Source organism: Herpailurus yagouaroundi, unplaced genomic scaffold, assembly GCF_014898765.1.
Source record: "Herpailurus yagouaroundi ecotype Mexico unplaced genomic scaffold, PumYag 142, whole genome shotgun sequence".
Lineage (NCBI taxonomy): Eukaryota > Metazoa > Chordata > Mammalia > Carnivora > Felidae > Herpailurus > Herpailurus yagouaroundi.
In genome coordinates this window covers 20,806,868-20,832,226 of record NW_024412397.1, presented here as the reverse complement: position 1 = coordinate 20,832,226, position 25,359 = coordinate 20,806,868, and the positions used below count along the sequence as shown (strand labels likewise).

The 25,359-nt window shown below is 37.5% G+C and overlaps 1 protein-coding gene across 6 annotated transcripts in view; it reads left to right on the top strand.

Moving 5' to 3' along the window:
* RAB27B (RAB27B, member RAS oncogene family) overlaps window positions 1–23,434 on the top strand; it is a 141,840-nt gene extending 118,406 nt beyond the window's left edge. For 4 of the 6 annotated variants that reach the window (XM_040478772.1, XM_040478775.1, XM_040478770.1 and 1 more), the window contains 5 exons: window positions 12,490–12,661; window positions 14,279–14,364; window positions 18,852–18,955; window positions 21,765–21,888; window positions 22,984–23,434. In XM_040478772.1, coding sequence (XP_040334706.1) covers window positions 12,509–12,661; window positions 14,279–14,364; window positions 18,852–18,955; window positions 21,765–21,888; window positions 22,984–23,173 — 657 coding nt within the window. In that variant the 5' untranslated portion in view covers window positions 12,490–12,508 and the 3' untranslated portion in view covers window positions 23,174–23,434. Of the gene's footprint in view, window positions 1–8,892; window positions 8,977–11,824; window positions 11,945–12,489; window positions 12,662–14,278; window positions 14,365–18,851; window positions 18,956–21,764; window positions 21,889–22,983 lie in introns of those variants that run through there. The other 2 variants (XM_040478773.1, XM_040478774.1) reach the window with 2 other exon arrangements.
* Window positions 23,435–25,359: the final 1,925 nt, after the last annotated feature.

Below are 25,359 nucleotides of genomic sequence, written 5' to 3'. Positions count from 1 at the left end.
ACCCAGTCAGTGTTGTTATGCTGGAGAAAAATGTTCCAGCCTGCATTCTTATACTCATTCCTCGTATTTTATCCTACTCATTTGTTTTGCTTGAGACAATGTAAACCTATCTGCTATGAGATATAGTATATCTTTGCTAATCTTTGTGATTCTTCAATAAGTAAACCTTACCTATAGTGGGATTTATGAAACTAGTTTCTGTTTTAGACCCTAGGAAAAGTCTACTCTTTCACATGATGTTGAAGGATTTTAAGGTGAATAATATTCTAGTCCCACCCTTGGCTTAATTAGGGGAAAGACAATGGATTTAATGCTAGTCTGTGTTTGTCATTGTGTAAATATGAGTGAGAAGATTAGCTGCTGAGTCACATTATCAGAGAAGAGCAGAGCCAGCTTTATGCTGAAATATAAACCCCCTAATAGTCATATATAGTGGTATATTCACCTTAATGAAGTCAACAGAAATATAGAGATAGAACAAATCTGAAACTTCTCTATTTTGTTATTAAGTGTAACTGGAAGCTTTCTGAAATTTAATATGCAAAGCACTTAGCTTTCATAATTTTTCCTCTTATTGTAATAATAATAATACCTACCCATATAGGCTCAGAGTTCAGCAGGAAAACTTTCACTCTGGCCGTAATAATATAGCTGGCTAAAAGAAACCCTTTGTTTGTTACTGGAACCTCAGGAAACAAGACAGTAAAGAAAGATATTTGGATTTTCCTTTTTAAAATTTGGTAGAAATGTTAGAGGAAGAGCATTCTTTGATGTTATGGAAGTAGATTGATTTCCCCAAATTTCTTTGAGACACACACAGACCTTCCATAAACTGGAAAGTGTCAGATATAGCAAATGTATTCTTGGTGACAGATAGCTTACTGTGATTATTTTTCCCACTAAAATGTTAACATTTTCCTTTCCGTATTTTGACTTAATGTAGTGAATTATGATATTTGTCCTTTCGTTAAAAAATACCAGAAAGTAAAATGTCAATCTGTAATGGAAAACGTGATCATGTTTTTCCTTGGGCGGGGGCGGGTGGGGGGGGGGCACCCAGGGTGGTGATTTTGCAGAGATCACATAACCCAATCTGTGTTCCTGCAGCTTGCTGCATGGTTTCCTCTCACCTTAGAACAAATCTGGGAAACTTAGGCAAAGCTAATTTCATAAGAACTGTCTTATAACAATTCTTAGTTTATAAAAAAAAAAAAAACTCCAACTCATGGCATTTCTTTGCTGAGGTCATGATTCTTTCTCAGTGAGAACAGTCACTATGGATATGAACAGGCAAGAGAGGATATTCCCACATGAAAGTCCCTTTCTCGGTTAAAAAAAATGGGCAAACGCAGAATGCAGAATTCTGAGTAGCAATCTTTTTATAAGTATAATTTTGGTAAACCACTCACACTGTTGAATATTTCATGACTTTTTTCAGCCCCAAATTGTTATTATCCAAAAAATGTTCACCAACCCTAAAGTTAAAGAGGATTATCGAATGGAGAACTATCCTGCTGGGCTCTGAGCAAGGCACTAAGTTGCCTGTTACTCTGCTCTGAGGAGGCCTGAATATTCACCTAAATAGCAGATAGCAGGGACTGGGGGTGGGGGGTGGGGAGGGCATAGCTGTAAACATCTTTGTGCTAATGATGACTTTTCTCACTGGGAGCAGCTGGGGGTGAAAGTTGTCAAAGACAAAATTATAAATGTTTTATATCGGAAAATGCTAGGTGGGTTTAAAACAGTGGTCAATTGATTAGGCTACTGCCAAGAAGTAAACAATAGGCTTATTAAAGCCATAATTAGTCATTGTTGACATATTGTATTTTTAATCAGAGCTCCAGCAGGGGATAAAGTAGCTGAAATAATCTCGTGCTTTGTCAAGTAGAAGTAAAACCAGCTCTTTAAAATGTAGCTGTGCCTTTTTCCTGAGATTTCTACACCACCTTTGTTCTGAGAAATTTGGGGACTTCATTTCAAGTTACAAAGTAACCTACATGAATTGATGAATTACGTTGTGGTTGTGTTATACTGTGTCATTGTTCAGAGCGCTTTTTTTCTTTGTGTAGTTCTCTAGTTCTTGGCAAGAGTAGAAGGGGAATTTGTGATGACTGACTGTGTTAAGCCAGGTATTTTTACATACTTAACCAACTGCAGGTACAGACCCTAACAATCCAGGGTTAAGTAATTTGCTCACGGCCACATGGTGGCTAAATGGCTGAAACTGAACTTTTAAACACAGGGCTGTGGCCTCCAACAGCTGTGTCCTACATCCCATCACGGTCAACACTTGATCTGCGAATCCAACTTGATCAGCCAAGGCCCCCAGAATGCTTCTTCTGCTTCCACCTAAGCCACGTTTGCTGTATTCAGTGGCATGGGGTATACTTGCTGCCTCCAGGACGTGAGCACCCTGCTCATCCCAGTCTTTGTCTCTTCCCTTCCCACATCAGAGTCCAGCCCACATCTCCTCTCCTCCACGAAGCCCTCCTGGTTATTTCTGTCCCCACTCCTGCATCTCTTTATGAATTTTTCTTTTTTTTCCTCCAAATTTTTATTTAAATTCCAGTCAGTTAACATAGAGTATAATATTAGCTTTGGGTGTGGATTTAGTGGTGCATCACTTACAGCACCCAGTGCTCATCACAACAAATGCCCTCCTTAATCTCCATCACTTCTTTCACCCAGCCCCCCACCTACCTCCCCTCTAGTAACCCTCATTTGTTGTCTATACTTAAGAGTCTGTTTCTTGATTTGCCTCTTTTTCACCCCCTCTGTTTATTTGCTTTGTTTCTTAAATTCCAGATATGAGTGAAATCGTATGGTATTTGTCTTTCTCTGACTTATTTTGCTTAGCATAATACTCTCGAGCTCCATCCGTGTCTTTGCAAATGGTTAAGATTTCATTCTTTCTGATGGCTTGGTGTGTGTATGTATATATATATATATATATACACACACACACACACGCACACACACACACACACAAACACCACATCTTCTTTATCCATTCTTCAGTCGATGGACATTTGGGCTCTTTCCATAACTGGGCTCTCAGAGATAGTGCTGCTATAGAAATCAAGGTGCATGTATCCCTTCAAATTGGTATGTTTGTATCCACTGGGTAAATACCTAGTTATGCAATTTCTGGGTCATAGGGTGGTTCTATTTTTAACTTTTTGAGGAAACTGCATACTGTTTTCCAGAATGGCTGTACCAGTTTTCATTCCCAACAACAGTGTAAGAGGGTTCCTCTTTCTCTGTATCCTTGCCAATACCTGTTGTTTCCTGTGTTAATTTTAGCCATTCGTACAGGTGCCAGGTGATACCTCATTGTAGTTTTGATTTGTATATCCCTGATGATGAGTGATGATGAGCATCTTTTCATGTGTCTGCTGGACATCTGTATGTCTTTGGAAAAATGTCTATTCATGCCTTCGCCCATTTTTAACTGGATTATTTATTTTGGGGGCTATCTGAGCTTTTCACTCTCCCCTGAATACCTTTTAAATTTAGAGCCATAGATTTTCTATTGTAGAGCTCATTTCAAATAACTTACCAGATATAAAGACTTAACAGTTATTTGTTTTCTTTCCAACCACATAAGGGTTAAGAACCACATGTAATAGCATTCTGTATTTTCTACTTTATACACATTGAAGCTTTATACACATGGAAGTTTTATACACATTGCAGAAATAAAATTCTAATCTAGAAATTTCAATTAACATAACCAGGTACATAATACAGAAAGAACGTTTGACATAAATAAGCACTTTCTTTGGACTAATTCCATTCTTTGTAGATATAATCTTTTTCAGCATTTATTAAGCTCATAAAAATGCTTCCTGTTAAATATAATTTAAAACAACAACCAGCCAACATTCTTTTCCTAAAGAAGCCTTGGATTTTTTAATCTTTTTTTTTTTTTTACTTTTGGAACTACATGGTTCTGAGTTACCTAGCATTAGGTTTAAGTGAGAAAATTGTGTTAATATGAAACTCATTCTTTTTTTATAGATATGTGAGCCCATAGATGCTATCTAACTTGGCTTCCTCACATTTCAGAGATGCAGAATTTGTGGGTAGATATTTTGATTAGTATGCCCTTTCTCAGATAATGAAGCAAAGCAGTACAAGTTTGGCAAGACGTCATCAAATCAGCAGCCAGCTGGAAAATGATCACAATTTTGCAAGATTATTAGGCCAGTGTCTGAAAACTTAGGAAAACATCTTATTAAATGCTCATCTCTTTAGCTTAAACCCATATCTTTTTTCCATGTGGAGACATTAAGGGTTGAAGCTTTAATTTACATATATACACTCAACGTTTTCCATATGTCACATAACTTTACAAAGAAAAAAGATAGATTGACTGCTGTCATAGAGGATGGTGTGCCCTTTTTGTAATAAGGGAAAGCAACTGTCCCGTGGCTGCAGCTGGTGGGTCCACTGAGGCAGGCACCTATGGTGGGAAAGGAACCATCTTCCCAACCAGCCACTGTCTCAGGAGATGATATGTCTTCATGAATGGGGTCCACTCTGCTCTCCTGTTAGCTATAGTGTGAAACTAGGGGTTACACGCGTTGTTCAAATTAGGAATCATTCACTGGCAGTGAGGAGTCTCAGTGCTAACAGATGGTGTGGTGGTTCTCAAACTTGACTGTACATTGGAATCATCTGGAGAGCATTAAAAAAATACTAATGCTTTTGTCTCACCATCAGAAGTCAGATTTACGTGAAATAGGGTGTGGTCATCATGGAGTTTTAAAGGCAGCCAAGTTTGAGAACCATTAAGTTGGGAAAACCCATTTTTGGGTCTCACTGAATGGCTTCAGGGAAGATGTCAACCTCTGTTTGTACACTTCCTAATGTGCTGTATTGCCTCGAAGGTTTTTCTCAGTCCTGGAAGAGATATAGGTCAAAGATTCTTTCCATGAAATGTCTTTGCTGAATTTTAAGAAATTTACATTTTTCCCCCTAAAGTCCTGGGTGAAAGGACCCACAAAAGCATTTTTTTAAAAGTAGGACTCTCTAATAAAAAGTAAGCCCTATGGCTCCCTTATGAAGACAAAAACATAAAACCTTTTCAGGTCAAATACTAAATCTTCCAAAACATTTGTAAAGCTTAATTTACTTAATTCAAACATTTATGCGTTGTCTTCAGTGCATGTAGTATATGTGTTTTGAGTGAGTAAATAATGTTTTGAGGACTCCTCCTAATTGTCAGGGGAGCAGTTTGTACAGTGTGTGAGGGAACAAAATGACATGTAGCTAGAAAACCATGGTAAGGGCATGTAATAGTGTGTATCAGCAGAAGAAGGAATCTGCTAGCTATGTGCCAAGCTTTACAGATGGCAATCAATAGGAGGAAATTGCTCTCAACTGTAACAAGATCAAATTAGATAAACGGACTCTTTTCTTGACCAATGGGTTTTTCTACTCTAGACTGAGTTGCTGAAGGAGGTTAAGAGTCTCAGACTTCTGGAATAGTTTCCTGCAGGTGTACCTCAAGGTGAAAAAAGAGGGAGAAAAACAGTTTCCAAATCTGGCTGCTCTTCTGTCATACCGAAATGGATTATGTAAATTCTGAGTTCCAGGACCTGCCTACAGAGATTCCGATTGAGCCTTTCTGGAAAGTCCTTAAGAGTTTGTACTTGTAAACACCCCAGGGAATATTGTTGCTCAGCCAACATTGGGACCCACTGGGTTTTCTGCACACCCAACTTCTGTTGCGGTGCTGTTTCACAGGCTCCTGACAACCAGTCTGCCCTGCTGTGTCCCAGGGATTCTCGATTACTCATTCCTGATTTGTGAGCACATTTGCTCAGTAGATTGGCTAGCAGGACCCTGTCAAATAAGGAAGATTTTTATAAATAAGAAATTAATGTAAATGTGAGAATTAGGCTCATAGAGTGCATATCAGGCCCTTTCCATTCAGAAGGATGTTATTATCCAAATACACATGATTCTTACTAGTAAGTGACTTTATTGTAAACAAGGATTAATTAACACCCGGCTAGTGGAGCTCGGCTAAAAAAATTATTTAAAAAATAAATAAGTGTTATGTCAATAAATAAATAGAATTTAAAATTAATTAAATTAATCTTTTTAAATTTTTTTTTTTTTTTTTTAGAGAGAGAGCACGCAAGTAGGGTATAGGGGCAGAGGGGGAGAGAGAGAGAGAGAGCGAGCGAGCAGGCTCCACGCTCAGTGAAGAGCCCAGTGCAGGACTTGATCCCAAGATCCTGGGATCACGACTTGAGCCAAAATCAAGAGTCAGATGCTCAACCAATAGAGCCACCCAGGTGCCCCAATTTAAAATAAGATTTGTAAATTAAAATACGACATTCTTACTTTGTTGGGCTTTCAAAACAACTCCACTGAGTATAATTCATATACCATAAAATCTACCCTTTTAACATATACAATTCAGTGGTTTCTAGCACATTCACAAAGATATGCTACCACTATTATCTAAATCCAGAACATTTTCATTATCCCTTTCCCATCAGCAGTCACTCTCCATCCTTCCTCTCTATCCCCTGGCAACCACTAACTGAAATTCTGTCTCCATGAGTTTGCCTATTCTGGACATTACATATGTATTGAATCGTAGATTATGTGACCTTTTACACCTGGCTTCTTCTATCTAGCATATTGTCAAGGTTCATCCATGTCATAGCATGTGTTCATACTTCATCCTTTCTGTGACTGAGTGATATTCCACTGTGTGGCCATGCCACATTTTGTTTATGTAGTCACCCATTAATGGACATTTGGGTTGTTTCCAGTTCGGGACTATTATGAGCCTTTGTGTACAAGTTTTTGTGTGGATATCTGTTTGCATTTCTTTTGGGTATAGACCTAAGAATATTGGTAATTTATAAGCTGGCTGATCAATAAATGGGGGTATACTACTATTCCCTCAAATTGTATATATGTTTGAAATTTCTTGTAATAAGAAGTAAAGAAAATAAAAGGAAAAAAAAAAAACCCACACAGTTTCAAAAGTTCCCACAAAATGAAGCTAACAGGCAAAAAATGTGACTTTTGAGAAAAAAAAAACCATTTAGACAAATAAAATATTTATTGCCTCAGAAGTGGGTTTAATATATGAGAATAATAAAGAATGTGAGAATAATATATCAATAGAGACAAATCAAGTTAAAGCTGACTTATGTTAGAATTTTTATCCCTTATTTTCAGGGTAAGTAAGCTGAACTTTAGAGTTCAATAGCTTCTTGGTTTATCTCTATTTCACTGAATCCCTTAATCATAAAAATGGATACTTTTATCTTTTAAAATAGATGTGATTGCTCCAAAAAACACATTGTCAGCTTAAGTAAAGGCAGTTTGATCAAGTTGATATTGATTTATATTTATAATTGGGTTTGAATTTTCCATATAGGCTCACATCCATTAATTATAAATAGTCATTAAGAATAATCAAAATGAAAATTAAAACCTTCCTAAAAGAACAAAATGCTAAAGAATACACTAAAGAAAACTTTGTTTGTTTGTTTGTTTTAAATTACCCCTACCTTTCTTTCCTCCAGAAAATGTGTTCTGTTTTACTGATGCATAGATGCTATACATAGGTCCTTGAGTATCGTCTATAATTTAACCTGTAGGACAGGAGTGTGGTTATGAAAAGCAGAATTTCAAGGTCAGTCAATGAGAACCACCCATGGGCTATCACTCACACAATGAAATTTTTGCTATGAGAATTCCAGATCTCAAGATGTTCCTTCTGGAGCCCAATATAAGCCAGTCAAATAAAGATGAATGAGGAAATATTAAACATCTGTCCATTTTATGTTTGACAGCATTATTTTATTTAAAGCACCTACAAAGTGATATCACTGATACTTTGTCTACTGTTTTAAGCTTTCCAAAGTGTCTTAAGACTATTAAGTTGGTTTTCATTAGTAAGTTCAAATCACAGGGTCATAGGTTGTCATGGCATTTTTAAGAGTGTTACATGGAGAAGTACAGAGAACAGTACACATGCAGAGAACATCAAAGTTTGCATGGGTAAGTCTGTCTGTGTGATAGTCATCCATACATCTCTGTAGCATTTGGTAAACTCCCCTCTAGAGAAAAGAGAGTATATCCTCAGAGCCACATAGACTATCATGCAAAATAAGAGGTGCCAATGGGAGTGTGTCAGATGGGTGAATGGATGCATTCACAGAGAAGCCTAGTTCTGAGCTGTGATGTCTTCAACTGACAAGTTTAGACGTTCTCTGCCAATACAAATCTCACTTCCAAAAATTATAGTCCCTGTGTATTTTCTGTTTTCCTGGGTTCTTTGAAACTGCTTCTTTGAAGATATAAATATTCTATTTTGATAAAGTTTTTATATTCTTGTGCAAGTTAAAATAGAAAAATGAGCTCAGGAAGTGAGACCCAGAAGGTACCATAGTTATTATTTAATCTAAATATTCACCTCACAGTTGAGGAAGCAGGGAGAATATGTCCTGAACTTGGAGGGACACCACGTCCACCAACTGCTCAAAGATTAATTACATTAATTATGGCATTTGCATGGCTCTGATACTCAACACATATGAATTGAGCTCCTAATACATGCCGACCATGGTACTGGACCCTGTGGCTCCAGCAGTGGACAAAAAATATTAAGTTCCTGAGCAAATGGAATTTATGTTGAACAAGAATGATGCATATTGGGGGATGGAGGGGAAGAAAGAGAGAAAGAAACTAGGGGCAGCCTCATTTGAGATAGTCTAAATCTGAAAATCATGTTCCTGTCAATAACCAGAGAAAATTCCCTTCCCCCATAGGATGAAAATATTTCTACTTTCTACCTATATAACTCACTTTTCATTTCAAATTATAACAAAAAACAGTCTTGGGTTTCCTTTTTAGAAACTGTCATCCCAGAAATCATCTAACTTCTGTGCATGTGACTTCTCATCTGTAAACTGAGGACTAGACCACAGGATTACTTAGGTAGGTTTCCCTCTTCCTTTGAGACTCTTCATTAAGCAGAGCCTCACAAATGTTTTGAATTCTTTTTCCTACTCTTCCCATCCCCTTACCATCCCACGAAGGGCTCTGAGGATGATGCCTCAGTTCCTATATCTGAAAAGACCTCCTGGTTCTTGTGGTATAGCTTGGGATGTAGTGATAATGGTAGAGAGTCCACATGTTTCCTGAAGCACAGCCATCTTCTGGCTTTTTCTTTCCTTTTAGATCCATAGAACCAAAAACTGACAAGACCATCAATCATTGTGCAGGAATAAATACTGCTAAACTTGTCAGCTTTTTGATCCTTCCCAGATCATTTTTTTTAGCTCAGTTCTTGGAAAAGGAAACCTTGCCAAGGCTTTAATTTTTCTTTGTGGTGTCATATTTGCCATGCCAAGGATAGAATATTGAGGTCATATGATTTTAAGACTCAGAAAATCACATGGTAATAAAAGAGGAACCAAACTATATATGAGTAGTGATATAAAAATGAGAAAATTCATTTTCGAAAGAAACTTAAGAGGCAAACTATCTCATGCCGAGTTTACTTTGTCAGTTTCTTTAACTGGTCTGCTGGAGACACTAAATAAACATTTTCCATAGTGCCAAGCTTTGCACTCATTTTGGGTGGAATTTTTGTTAAATGCCACAAAATATGCACAACCCTTCACTTATAGAAAACAGCCAGTGTAGGCCACAGTGAAATTGATCCATGGTTAGCCAGTTCACTCTGGACTAGAACCTGGCTGAGAGGCAACTCCAGTATTGCCCCAAGTGAGTTTATGTACCAACAACAGAGACAAATTGACTGCATATCAGGAATATGTGGTAGGTCATGTAGCTGGCTACTGATGATAGCCCCATTCTACAGGTGGAAAGGCATCTCCCATGCAGTGCTCTGGTATCTTCTTCCTTATATCTAGGTCCTCCCGTTGTTATAAGATTAAATACAAGTTCATCTTCCTCTACAAAATCTTTGCAGACCACTGCAATCCATGAAGATTACCATTTTGTGTGAACTAAAAGCACAACTATTTGACTCATTTATCAATTAAGCATGTTCCCCATCTTGTAAAATTATGTTGTAGTTTCTTCTTTAAGTTTTAAGTATACATGTGCCTTCTCAGAAACTAGATGATAAATTACATTGAAGAAGTTTTCATCTTTGGGCCTGATACCGTATATTGAATATATTTAGATAGATTTGCTCAAGACGAAGCTTGTCCTAACAGTGTCACAGAAAATATTACAAAAAAACATAGCTAACTTTAAGCAAAATTTTACAGTATGCTGCTAAATCTTCTTGACTCTATTATTTTCATTTCTCCAGGAGCTGCAGTATCCCCCAACTTTATCTTGCATTTAGGCAGCCAGTAGCTCTAACTTGTTCCCCCTGATCAAGACTTGTGCTCAGGGAAGAATTTAGCATTGGTCACTTATATCTCAGTTAGAATACATTTAACCTTTCCCAAGAGAATTAACCGTTTCACCCAGTAATACTGGTGAAATGATAGACTTTTTCATCCTTCAGAGGAGTTTCATATGAGCAAGTTTGGGAGAGAAAGAGAGAAGAACGCAGAGAGATGGTGGCGTTGATATTCCCAAATAGGGGGAAATTATACTACTCTGGTAGCAATCTCCTCTAGCAACCCATTTGGCTCAGACTAGGAACAGCAACATCTTCAACTGTAAAGTCCTGGTAAGATATTCAGGACCATCAAAACTCAGAACTAACCCCTGCTTTATAGACCGTCACTGAAAACATTTTCCCATGAAGAATTTCATGTCAATACTTGAGATGCCCGTATCCTTTTATTAAGGAAGGCTGGCTGTTGATGGAAGCTAAGCATTTCTTCCAGAGCCATGATTATACTTTGTATAGATACTAAACAAAAGCAACAACAAAAAAGAGAGAACATTTACCATCAGCCAACATTCACCGTGAGAGTCCTATTCCGTGAGGAAAGCATATTATAGAGGAGGAGAGCTTTAGCATCGAAGTAGGTACTGGCAGCTCTCAAAACACTTTAACTCAAAAACAGTTTGTTAATTAAAGAAACATCCATCAATAATAAATTTAGCAGGATTTTGCAGCAGTAAGGTTCAAATTTTAGAAAATTCTAATGTAAAAAATTTGCTGATCTTCCAAATGATGTAACGATACTGATTTGCTAAGTACCTAATTATCATCTTTATCATTATTTATCCAAAGACATGAAACCTTTTAGTTTTGATGACTAACTAAAGTGACACCATCAAAAAATAAAGTTTTGTTTGAATTGATGAACATGTGCACTATTTTCTTACAGGTAGGAAATGATTAGAATTATCTAGCAATTTTCAGATATGTCTATGGGGTAACCTGTTGTTGGAAGTTAATTTTAATCACCCCATAACTGAAGAGTATGTTTTCTGGATCTGTAAAGGTGGGAAAATATTCTTTTGTCTCATATAATAGGAGAGATACTTTTCTAGGAATATCTTTGTAGGCCTTCCTTTACGTGGGCTATAACAAACCCCTTTCTGCAACTCATGAATCAGAGTTTTACCAAATGCCAAATTGTTTTGCTGACCTCAGGAGTGGAAATGTCAGTAAGTATGTGGTAGGTGGTAGTGTAATTCAAAGGTATTACCAGCACGGGTGTTCTTGGCATTTACTCATGGCATCACCCATAGCCATTGTAACAGAAGAAATTAAGACTGAGGTAAAGGAGGTTAGGGCAATACAAAAAAAATGGCAAATGACATTCCTTCAAGTAGGTGAGATACTAGCAGAATTACCACAGCTATTCTTCTTCCTAGATTTTCTCCTTTTTCAAAGTCTGGAAAACATTCAGCAGATTTGCCAAATACAACAGATTTGCCTTTGGAGAACAGAGGCTTTGGTATTTCAAAACAGAAGATTGTTAGATGCTGCTTTTGAAATGATTTCAAATCAATGTTTTTAAAGGTTGTCATCTCAGTTGTTAAATTTTTTAAATTAAAAAGGAATATTTTGCATGCACATAATAGAAAGCTCATTATGCATGATTAGATGCAAAATGTTCCCCTAGGCTTTTCTCTTCCACTACCCATATATAATTTCAATCTCTTCCTAGCCTACCTGCATCATTTTGGGCAGGCTTTTCTGTTTCCTGTGACCTTCTTCTCTTCCTAGCACCATACTCCTGGTCCCAAAGGGCACTGGCTTTAAAACAAGGACTGTGGCTCTTTAAGTTGTACTATCACTGGGGCAGTGGCTACTGTGGGTGTCATATAATCATATAGCCTTTTGTTCCATATTAGCTGACATGACGTAAAAAGCTTTGCACTGTGTGAGATAGTAGTAGGTGTGCTTTTCCTCCTGAAGCTGCTCTGTGCAAGCTCATTCAGAATTGGCAGAATGGAAGTAATCACCTATTTTAAGTTTGCAATGTAAATTTATGTTGTGTTTTGAAGGAAGGCAAAGGGGAACCAATTTTTCCCGTAACCTACTGTTTTTCCTCTTCTATGCAGGCCTGCCGAGTCCATCACTATGACCGATGGGGACTATGACTATCTGATCAAACTCCTGGCCCTTGGAGATTCGGGGGTGGGGAAGACGACATTTCTTTATCGATACACAGACAATAAATTCAATCCCAAGTTTATCACCACTGTAGGGATAGACTTCCGGGAAAAACGTGTGGTGAGTCTTGACCCATACTGTTATGTTAACCTTGTTGTTGATCCTTCTCAGATTAAATAGAATTAAGGAGCTATGGTTACTGCATTGCAAGGAGTCTGTCTTTTTTTGCAGGAAATTCATAACCTGTCACTTTAATTCAATTTAGAATATTTTTAATTTTGTCAACCATAAATCACATTTTTGCTAAGAAAAATGTTGAGTGACACTATCACTTGTCTCCAAAAGTATATAGGACAAATAAATATTTTATGGGTCTATATGAATTCTATGAATTCTCTAGGAATCTTTCAAAACCCGAACTATCCAGGTTGCCAAAGCATTCACTCTTGATCTGAGTTAAGTTTCTCAATAAGAACCAGTGGTGTTCATTTATCCACTCTTAAGAGAGAAGTTAATAAAAGGATGATTGGCAAATAGCTGGAATATGAGCTTTGTAAGTTCTTGCTGCATTTGTATTTATGTGTAGACTCAGCTATCAATCACTAGCTTATTATGAACAGAATGTGAGACCAGTCCATGCTATTTTACAAGATAAGGGAGTTTAAGTGAGAATTACAACTGCTTTCTGCTCCTATGCTAGACACTAATGACAGGAATAAAGATATTGTGACATGTGAGACATGTAGCATAGACACATAAGCTTAGCCAGATTTACTGCCACCCAAGGTATTTGTGATTGCCAACATGGCTGTGGCTTCCAATTGATGTCACAAGTCTACTCTTTTCTTTGAGAACTGGGGTGGGGGGAAGGAAATAGTGGTTGAGAAGTTAAATTCATGGTTCCTTATAAATCTTGTGCCTGATCTGAAAGTCAATACATTTTAGTGTAGTCTTGGCTTCTAACCTTGCTTCTAACCCCTCCCTTCCTGTGGCTTCACCGCTCCCAAATGCCTCCACTGATCTAGGTAGAAGTCCTTACAAAGTTTTCCCTTTAAACATTTTTACTAACACATACTTAGGAGAGCTGATTAGGTGTTAAAGTTGTTATGCTTTGCTGAAATAAGAAGTCAAAAGGCCATAATTTTGAAAATTTAAACATTAATAAAAAGGGCCTTTGGAAAAATGGCTACTAAAGGAAGACTTGAAATATCTTGTGTAAACTTACTAAGAAATTCTGTGCCTATTTTGTGGGTAGGTCATTTTGAAAGTCCACATCACAGTAAAAGATATTCAGGTATTTGTAAAGCATTTCACTGTTTTAGAAGTGCATTCACATGTGCTATTTAGGTTTGCAGGAACTCTGTAAAGTAGGAAGAGATTGTGGGTCTCAATTTGCTGTAAGACAATAAGATTCAAAGAAGTGAAATGAAGAGTTGATACTTGAACCTAGAACTTGGGTCCTCAATCTAATGTTTGCTGCCTCCATGAGGAAGTGACAGAAGGTGTCTAATTTAAGTTTGCAGTATGCCTAAATTGTGTTGAAAATCATACTTGTACTTGACATTTAAAAGTGAGAGTCTATGTGATACTTCTGGAAAAAAAAACAGAGCAAATATTTATTCTGCACTCTGAACTTTGATTATAGTAATTGAGAAAAAACATACTGCATGAACCCAGAGAATTTGAATGTTGACAAAATCCAAAGTAATATCAACTGATGAAAATTGTATCTTTTAGGTTTATAATGCACAGGGACCCAATGGATCATCAGGGAAAGCATTTAAGGTGCATCTTCAGCTGTGGGACACTGCAGGACAAGAACGGTAATAGTAAATTACTTTGTTTCTAGCTACAAACAGCTTAGAAAACTCACTTTACAGTGAATGCCATACGTGATCTTGAAAGTCAGATGATCTACAACTCTTCTCCTGGTTTCAAAATAGACATTTATATCACGAAATGAGAATAAATTGTTTATAGTTACTTGGCCATAGCTAGCATTGTGTATCTGGTATGATTTCAAAAATCAGATCTTCAAAAATCTCTGAAGATCCCTGTGTTGTCTTTGTACTTTCTAATAGGAAAAAAAAATCTTCTTTAGCATTTAATTAAATTAAGGTGGGCAATTGACATTATTATAAGTGCAACCTAAAGAGGGAATTAAGGAAAGGGGGGTAAGACCTTTCTCATTTCTTTCCATTCTTCTGCACAGCTCCTCTGTCCTGTACCACTTGACTGGCTTAGTTTTCTAAAATTTGGGTCGCACCATTGCTCTCTAGCTAGAATATTTTCCTCCCTTCCCACCTTCCCTGATCCTCTCTTTTCACCAGGCCTGTCTCATGTACGACCTCCTTTGTGGGAGCCTTTCTAAACACTCACTTGAAACAAATCCCCTCTTGTTATGAACTCCTATGACACTGATCCTTTTGTCCATTAAGTTAATTAATTATACACCACCTTGTAGTAAGGTAAATCTTTTATTGATTCACCTGTGGCCTTCTTACCCCAACAAAATTGTCAGCATTACCGGGGCAGAGACCATGCTTGGTTTTCTAGCATCTTCTCTGGTACAATGTCCAAGACAAGAGAAGCTCAGTAGACAGGAGTGTTGTTTAGTTAGAGCTGAAGGTACTGTTCCGTTATTTGATGAAAATATATTTCTTTGGGACCCAAGGTTTCCACGTGGTAAAGACCACAAGCTAATGAAGCTTTTCAATATCAGATTAAATAAAAAATGGCTGTGGATTGTCAGAGAAGATATTTAGAAGGCACATACCTCCAAATCCAGCATCACATGTCTTAGAATGTTTATGCTTGTAAACACTTTCGTTTTTGAAATGCGTCCAAAGTGTTCTCGCTTTCCGTGGGTGTAAACGCCAGTAGAGGTGCTGGGCCCTCTCTGTTAGCTCTTTTGACTGTGAATTCCATTTACACACATTCTTCAACACTGCTAGTTCTTCTGAAGTCGTTCCTCACAAGAATCTCTGTTCATATGTCAGTTTTGTTGTCACAAAGATGTATGTTTTATAGACCAATTTAATTCATTTTTGAAGAAGTAATATGAGAAAATGTGGTTCCCATATGTCCTCACACATGATATGTCAGCCTCGCATGATGGTAGGCTTCTCTCCTCTGCCCCCTTAAGACAGCTGCTCTATGAGGGAAGGGAGGAATACCAGGATAGTCTTAGTAGCACTGGGGTTTTTCATCCCTTGAATGTTGCATTCTGTATATATATAAGGTGTAGCTACACAACAAGATAAACAGTGTCTCACACCTCAACCCTGTGCCTAAAAACATCTGGCAGTATAATACATATAAGATAATGCTTATTGATAAAAGTGGTATCCTGGGAACAAGGGAAAATATCATACCCCTTATGTAAACCTCAAGGATACAGGACACAGCCTTAGTTCCCAGTGAGGGAGAGAGTAATAATGTGACTCTGGGATCGGTTTCTTTTGTTTGTTTTTTTATGTGGGTCTAGCTTTCCCCACCCTACTGACTCACTGGACAAAATGAGATTGGTGAGTAAAACTGGAAGTCAATTACCTTTCCCCTGGAGTAACCCTGGGAAGAATGGGGTTGGGGGAATAACAAGGGTGCTGGGCAGAATGGTCCAGGATATGAGCCTGTGGCAGAATAACAGTGTCCTGTCCATGTTGCTGTGGATGCAGAAATGTTTGTCCCAATGAAATCTGTACAGCAAACATGTTTTAAAATTAACTTTGTCATGTGCTATGGACAATGAGAGGGGGATATGGCACAGTCTTGTCCTTAAATGAGACACACATACACAACTCTTTCTCTCTCTCTTTCTCTCTCTCAAAGAGAACAGAAAGCAGTTGTCTTAACCACACTATTGTGGCTGAGTAGGAGATAATTTTATGAATACAGCTAGTCACCAAAGAGAAAGAAAACTTTTATAAAAGCTCTATAATCTCTGAGCTTCCAGCAACTGGTAGGAGCAATTCCACAAGAAAAAAAATTGAGTAAAATTTTTGGTATTTCATAGTTATCATGATTAATGCCTTACTAAAGAAATCAAATTTGGGAATAAAGTCATTAAAATACCTATTCTCCTTGCTTTGGTATTAAAAGGATTGTTGTCTATTGAAGTCATTGAAATTGTTAATAATTTTATATCCTTTACTATTCTCTTTATTTACTTACTTTTCTCTTAATTTGACAAACATTTCATGAGCAAATACTATGTTCAAGACCATGAAAATGTAATGGATAACAAGTTAGAAATACAACTTCTTTCCTGTTGGGGCTTACAAGGCTAGGGTAGCATTTGAATAGATAAGGAGCAATTGCAATATAGCCTTAGGGCAGTGTCAGGAAAACAAAGGGTGATAAGCAGGTGCACCAGGAGAAACCCATTAGCCAGATGTGGGTGTTAGGAAGGCTGCTTGGAAAAGTGATACGTCTTCTGATATCTATATGGATATATAGATATACAGATATAGATATATAGATATATATACATACACACACATATACATATACATACACACACACACACACACACACACATACACACACTCATACATAATGTATGAGTGAGGGAGTCTTAACAGGTTAAAGAGGCGGGAGATCGAGGAAGCATTAAGGCAAGTTTACCCACAGGAAGAACAGCGTGTGTGGGAGCCCAGGGGAGAGAGTGAACTTTCTAAGGACTAAAAGAAGATTGGTATGCCTGTGGGTAGTCAGGAGATGAAGCAGGGTAGATGAGCGAGGATCAGTTCATGCAGAGCCTGACAGCTTATGAAAGAGTTCAGTCATTATCTTAAGAGCATTGCATCATTGTTTAGATGTTTTCAGCAGAGGATTTATATAACCAGGGGGAAGGAATCAGTGAAGGGGAGGGTCCCAAACAAAACTGGAGACAGGAAGCCTGTTAAGAAGGCTGTTGAAGTTATTCAGGGGAAAGATAATAGGTTCAAAACTAGGGCAGGTGGACAGAAATGAGAAGGTCAGGAGATGCTTAGTGATTGTATACAGTGGGTGAAGGAGAAAGAACAGGTGTGACGTCACCGAGGATCATGATGCATTGACAGAAGAAGAAATCAGGAGGAGGGGCCAGTTTGGGTTTAGCCATGGGAAGTTAGAGTTGCCTCAGTTTCCTCCAACTGGAAACATACAACAGGTGATTGGGCATGCAGCATGAAGGGCAGGACAAATCTAGACCTATTCATTTGGGGTCCAACACATAGGTGGTAATTGAGCCAGGGAAATGGATGAGATTACTCAGTGAGTGTATGTAGAGTGGGAAGGGGTTGAGAGTGGAACTCCAGGGAAACCAAAGAATCTAAAAATAGGCTAACATAGGAGTCCAAAAATTAGGAGGACATTTAGGATAGGAAGTGGTATTCTGTATTTCAAAGTTATGTGCCTTTCTAAAACCCTATTTCCAAATTCAATTCTGTATCAATATAGCCCAAACCTTCTCTGCTCCGTCTGTGTGGTCTCTGGTTTTGCCCATTTTTAACATTGAAGCGTATCTCAGCACACCTTCAATTTCACTGAAGGCTTTGGGGTGGAGGAGGTAGGAGCCGAGGAAAAAAGTCTTTATACTGTACGTGACAGAGTATATTCTTCAAAATCCTCTACTAGAGATGAGTGTTCTTGCTTTCTGTCTCCACCTACTATGTCCCTCTGACCTTGCCTTTCTTCCCCTAATCGTCTTTCTCTTTCTCCTTTCTTCAGTGGTTTTTCCCTCTTCTTCCTGAGACATGGATGTCAGACTCAAAATCAGCTCTACCCCCAGAATGCTTCTAAAAGAGTTTTCTCACCAACATTGTTTTTTCCCTGCAAAAGAACCTCATCTCCGGCTGCTAACAAGTTGTGGTTTTCTGCATGTAATCATGGGCATTCATTTTTAGGTTACCGAGTGCCAAACTTTCTTCTAGGTGCAGACAAGGGAGATTGAAAAGTTTAAGTTAAAGTCCCCATTTGAGAGTGGCTTCTATTTTACCTGTGGACCATAAGATATCCATGAGCCAACAAGGGGCCCAACAAGTCCAAGGGGCTGTGTAAGTCAGTGTGTGATTGAATGTTACAAACTCAGTGTATATAAGTGTTCTAGACCATAAAGCCAGGATGTGGTCCTAAAAAAATGTCTACAACCAGATGTCTTCCCCTGACCCTTTAGCATTCTTTCTACCCACTTTCTCCTTCTGTAGGAGAATCCATAAGGGATGCCATGGAGATTTCACATTTCAAAGGAAAATAGTGTTGTGTGTATTGTCATCGTAATATGTTTGTGGGCTAACTTCCAGAACTATCCACTGTGTTTTCTTGGCAGATTCCGGAGCCTCACAACTGCATTTTTCAGAGATGCCATGGGTTTCTTATTAATGTTTGACCTCACCAGTCAACAGAGCTTCTTGAATGTCAGAAACTGGATGAGTAAGTGGTATCAACTAACTTGCATTGGCCACTTTGGGCCCCAGCTTCATTGCTTCACGACAAGAAACCAGATTGGGTTCCACAGATTAACTTTGAGAATTCATGAGTTTAGTATTTCCTGTCTCACCTTCAAAGTGATGGCCTTAATGTGGCTCACCTAAGGTGACTTGGAATTGTATCTTAGAAGAAGCCTATGTAGCTCTATCACCACCTATATTCAAGGTCATTATAATTGCAATTGAAAGGCTATTAATTCCACTTATCCAATGAGTCTTAAAAGACTTCTTACAACTATGTAAGCTACCACATCTAATCTGGAAAGGAGACAGGGAAAAGCAGCCGTGTTTTCTGAGAGGGTTCACTGACACCTAAAAATGTGTGCCCTTGTGCATGGGTTAACTAATGGATTAATTAACCAATGGATGAATTTGGTGAGAAACTGCTCCAGAGCAGACCAGCCATGTGAAGATAAGATACAGTGTGTCAATCATCTCACATGGGAATTTTACATTTTTGGAAAAAATGTTCAAATGTAAGGAAGCTTTGAATAGAAAAATAGAAAGTTAGGTATAACATTAAGTTAAAAGTAGCCTAATCAGTTATTAAAGACAGATTGATATATGTCAGCCCAGAAAAATAGCATTTGATTTCCTTTTTTAAAAATTGATATAGCACTAAAGAGAATATTTCATTTGCATTTTTATTACAAACATGAATTTTGATCCTAATGTATATATATTATACATTATACACATATATATACATAGATATATATGTGTATATATATATATATATATATATATATATACATTATACATATATATACATAGATATATATATGTTGTCCTATGGGACTAGTGATAGTCTTATCATTTCTAGATTTGTCGGGCCGTCTATGGCCAGAGTGATATTTTTTTAAAAATTGGATCATGTTATTTCCCTGCTCAAAGTTTTTCTGGGACCTCCCAAATCACTTAGAATAAAATCCAGACTCCTTCACTCACCTGCAAGGCCATGGATATCAGGCCTTGGCTTCCTGTGTAATTTACTCTCATTCTCCCCCAGCTCATTGGCCTCCAGCCAAAAGTCTCTCTTGCTGACAGGGACAAAAGGCACATTCCTACCTGTGGCTTTTGAACTTTCTGATTTTTTTCTGCCTCGATTTCTCATCTCCTGTTTATGGAGTGTGCTAGCTCTCTCATCACCTTCAAGGTTTTGTTCAAACCTAATTTATCTCTTGGAGGAAGCCTTCCCTGACCACCGTCTACACTAGTACTCCTCCTTACTTTGTATCTCCCCAATGTACATTTTATTTCCTTTTGTCACTTCCACCACCTGACATTATATTATATATTTCTTTACTTGTCATTTTGACTCTCTTCCACTAGAATGGGAGCTCTATAAAAGTGCTTCGTCTGCTCTGTTCCATTGCAGTAGTCCAAAACCTGGAATAGTGTTTGGCACAGAATAGATGCTCGAAAAATATCTATTTATTCTTATTATATATGATTTATAATTAATATATGTAACTGCTTTAAATGCAAATTCAATAATGCACTTGCTACCATGGGGGAAAATACCAACAAATTCTGACTTCGTTAATTGCTTTTCCAGTTGAGTGTTTATCTTAGAATCTGTCTCTGTTTCTGTTTATTACTGTATTTCTTTATCCAAATTTTGGTGGTATTATTAGATTCTGAGGAGATAAACAATAAGATTATTAGATTTTTTTCAGAGAATGACTTATTCATCCCTTTTCAAGGCAGATAAAATTCTTCCTTATTTAAAAAAAAAATTCCTGAAGGGTACTATTGGGATTCAAGATAATTAATTGGCATGTCTCGTAACACTTTAATTTTTAACACCCAAATAATTAGTGTTACAGGGTAAGCCTTGTCTTCTTCCTTGGCAAAGTTTCATACAGCATCTCTTGAGATAGAAATTAAAGTAATCCCTGTAATTTTAAAAACATAGGTTGATAGATTTCTTATTTCCTTCCTTCTTTCTTCCTTGTTCCCTCCCTTCCTCCCCCAACCCTCCAGTCCATCCTTTTTTCCTTCCCTCCTTCTCTCTTCTCTCTTTTGAACAGAGAAAAGAGAAAAGAGAAAAACCTGTCTTAAAATTATTTCTCCATGAACTTGAACTTGTGGTGGTTCAGAAACATTCTATTCTTACAGATCATCACCTTGGACTTCAGGAGATAGAAATGTAGCAGTCTCTTATAAAGGAAAGAGTAAACTTACACATTTAAAAATCCTGTTTACCTGAGTGGTTCAGTCAACTGAGTGTCCAACTCTTCATCTGGGCTCAGGCCATAATCTCACTGTGAGCGCGAGCCCCATGTCAGGTTCTGCACTGTCAGCATGGAGCCTGCTTGGGATTATCTCTCTCCCTCTCTTTCTGTCCCTCCCCACCACCCCCCTCAAAATAAATAAATAAACTTTAAAAAATCCTGTTCTGTTATCTCTACTTTTACTTGAGGAACAAATAGTATGAAGTGGTATGTCCATTTCCCCAGATGTAGAAGAGCACTGATACGTGATCATATAGTTGCTTCATATAAATTATTATTAATGATCACAATCTGTGATTTGTGAGACGTTATCTTCATTCATTTTACCAACGAGGAAGCTGCAGTTGAGAAGCGTTGAGTAACTTGGCTAATATAACCAGTAGGCAGCCAAGCTGGAGGTGAACAATTAGTTTAGGAATTTGAAGTATTAAAAAAAAAGGAATTTGAAGTATGAGCAGTCATTAGACATCACTTGTTTATAACTAACGTGCTGGGTCCATCTGCTTTCTTCCTAAGGCCAACTGCAAGCAAATGCTTATTGTGAAAATCCAGATATAGTATTAATTGGCAACAAGGCAGACCTGCCAGACCAGAGGGAAGTCAATGAAAGGCAAGCCCGGGACCTGGCTGACAAATACGGGTGAGTCACTTACGTGGAGATGTCATCTAATCTTGCACACTGCTGCTTAGTAATGGAGCAGGGATATAAGGCTGATACTAGGAGGATGCCCCTTGAATCAATACTGGCACATGAATGAAAAAGATCTTTCAGGGGAATGTATGGGATCTTTCAAACCAATTACTTAATAGTAATAGCAGCTAACATTTGCTGGGTAATTATTATATGCTAACAACTGTCCCTAGACTTTAACTCATTTAACCCTTCATAACCATATGTAGGAGATCTGGAGTCATCCCATTTTAGATACAAAGAATTGAGGCATGGAAAGATTAAGTAACCAATGGACGGTCCGGTAGCTGCTAAGTAGCAGAGTTTGAATTCGACTCAGGCAGTCTGAGATCAGAGCTCATGATCTTCAACACTATATTCTACAGCCTTCCAACTAATAGTTGTAAAACTCTAAGAAATAATACCTAACATGGACATAATGTAATCCTCATCGAAGCTGAGCTTAAATGGCAGATTACAAAAATGTTAAATACCCCCCTGTGATTATAAATTGAGTTCCACCACAGACTTCAAATTTAAAACAGTTTCATCTTCTCTGCCAATTTTTTACTGAAGAATTAATTCTCCTTGAGGGCTTTAAAAATATGTCTTCTTGAAACTTTTGATTCCGAATAAATATAGACTTATTTATTTACATGTATATCCTATTCAGTGCTTGCTTAATTTCTAAGTCCTATTTCCAGATAATTGATTAAAAGGGAAATGATATTTTAATGGTAATATTTACCACTAGTTTAGGTATTTCTACCCTCTTAATTTTTTTTTTTTTGAAACAGGGGTAATGCATTAGCTTCAAATTCCTGAGTACCTCCTGTATCCATTTCCTTGTCCATAAAATTGATGATATCTGTAGGAAAAAGCAGCCCACCAGCTTTTACTCACTGAGAAAAAACAAGGATGCTTTCCAACTCAGCCGGCAAAATCTTGATTATTTCACAGTCTCTCAGCCAGCCATGCTTTTGCATGTGTGACTCATTTGTACATCTTGTTGTGTCTTTTCTGATTTCTTCCTCTCAAAAATATTTGTCATCTCTTCTATTCAAGCATACCATATTTTGAAACAAGTGCAGCAACTGGCCAGAATGTGGAGAAAGCCGTGGAAACCCTTCTGGACTTAATAATGAAGCGAATGGAACAGTGTGTAGAGAAGACACAAGTCCCTGACACCGTCAACGGTGGAAACTCGGGAAAGCTAGATGGGGAGAAACCAGCAGAGAAGAAATGTGGCTGCTAGTCCCTGCATAGGAACTGATCATCAAAAACCCCACCCAAATATTACTTCCCAAAACAGCGGCAAACCACAAAATTGTTGTTGAGTAGACCATGCATACTGGCATATCTTGCTTTTCTGCCTGAAAAATCTATTTTAAGAAACCAGAATAGTCAACAGTGTTCAAAGGATTGACCGGTTGTCTCTGAGGCCCCTCCAGACAAGATCAGAGATTTCCTAATGTGGTCTCACTATGATGGATGCTCAATTTGTGTGTGTGTGTGTGTGTGTGTGTGTGTGTGTGTGTGTGTGTGTTTATAAAGAAGATGAGTAGATAAGAAAGTATTCAAGATGATTATCTGTGAGTTTTAAATCACAACAAAAATTACCATGTCACATGGGGGAAAGGGATAGGCCAGTAAAGGGAAAATATAGAAAGACAATTTTTTTCTTAAAGATTGGATTTACTTCTCATATAGAATTTGATTTGTCCTTTTAGTTTTGCATTGGGGGGACATATTTTGCTAAAAATGGGTACCCAATAAAGAAATCTAAATCGATCGTTAAGAATGACATGGCTATGTATACCCAATAAGCTGTCCTAGGATGGCTTAATTGCTGATAAGTTTATGAGAGTGTGAAAGTCAGACTTCTGCTAAAATATGGGAGATTGTATATTAATGTCCTTTTTATATTCTTAATAAATGACAAATAGACAAGGACAGGACTGTGAATGACAAAGTACAAAAGAAATGCCCTGGAAGAAAAATGAACGTATGATAACATGGCATTTGGACAAATGAAATTAAATGTGTCTGTTACAGATGTCTGGAAGAGTCATTTAGCCAAATTTCACCCAAGCCAATTAGAAGTTGACATTATCACTTGGGATTAAGAGAATCTCCAGAGGTTTCCCTTTCAAACAAAATTTTGGAAATCAGTTCATTGTTCAGTCTCACGTTTCATTTTTCTTAGCAAGTGGTCATGAGGAGAAATTAAAGGTTGCCAAATTTCTTTATTTCTTTAGAAATGCAGTCAAGAAAAACTATTTAGCCTTACTTGGTTTTTTTAGATAAAATATGTCAGCAATATGAAAAGAAAAAGTGACTAATAGTTGTGTGTTTCTTTTTAATTTACAAAAACAATGGAAACTTGGAATCACTTTTCTACCCTCCACACCCACCCCTGGCTTTGAATCAATTGTAAAAATACAGGTGTATCACTTTGTAGAGCAACAACGTCAGAATGATGGATGGTTTTATGCTCGCTCTGAATTTTCATGTCATTCATTACATAACAATTGAGGCATCAACCTCATGCCATAAAACAATATATTTAACATTTGTTTTCATTTCGCCTCAGGCAAAATACCCACCTTTGAGGTATATTTGGGGGTAGGGAAAGAGTGGAGCTATATCTTATCTCTAAAAAGTTGGTTAATCATTTTATTTTTTCACATAAAACTGCCTTTTTTTAAAAAAAATCATCACAAACATATTTTCCATTGTCCTATTCTTAGTATTGTGTCTAAACTGATATTACATTGTTTTTTTTTATCTTTATGGTAAGCCTAAGGAACTCCTATTAAACGATTATTTAAATACTTGTCAGTTTTACCTATAACAAAGGCATCACGCTTCAAGTTTTCTCTTTTTATCATGAGTATATAATTTTGATAGGATGGTTCCTCTTCCTATAAAATTTGCTAATTAAATTTCATTTTGCCATACTCTGTATATTTTTAAATTACAAACATTAGGAACCCTAAATCCAAGTCCCCCATTCTCCCCTTGAGCCTCTCTCTAAGGTCTACATCTGGTCTTGACTCAGTTTTAGGAACACAGATCCAAAGGATTGTCTAAGATGTTCTTGCAAAATTCTCAGTGTTAATTGCTCAGTTCCTCTGACTTCTGCAGCATAAGGCCAGCTTCTAAGATCCATCCTGCTTGGGTGTTCCTTCCAATGGTGTTTTTCTCTACGATGCTCTTCGTGACCTCAGTGCCTGAGCCATGGGGATAGGAAGCTATTAGCCAAGCTCAAAGATGTTTTAACTGAGAGTAAAGTGAGAAGAAGCAATATAATCATTGCTGTGGCAAAATTTGGCAAACTTCCTATGGTCATTTTATCAACTCTTCTTTGGATTCGAATTGTGATGTCCTCTGCATCTCCGTAATAGGGAATGTTTAGCCTTTATAAAATCCTAAAGGTAT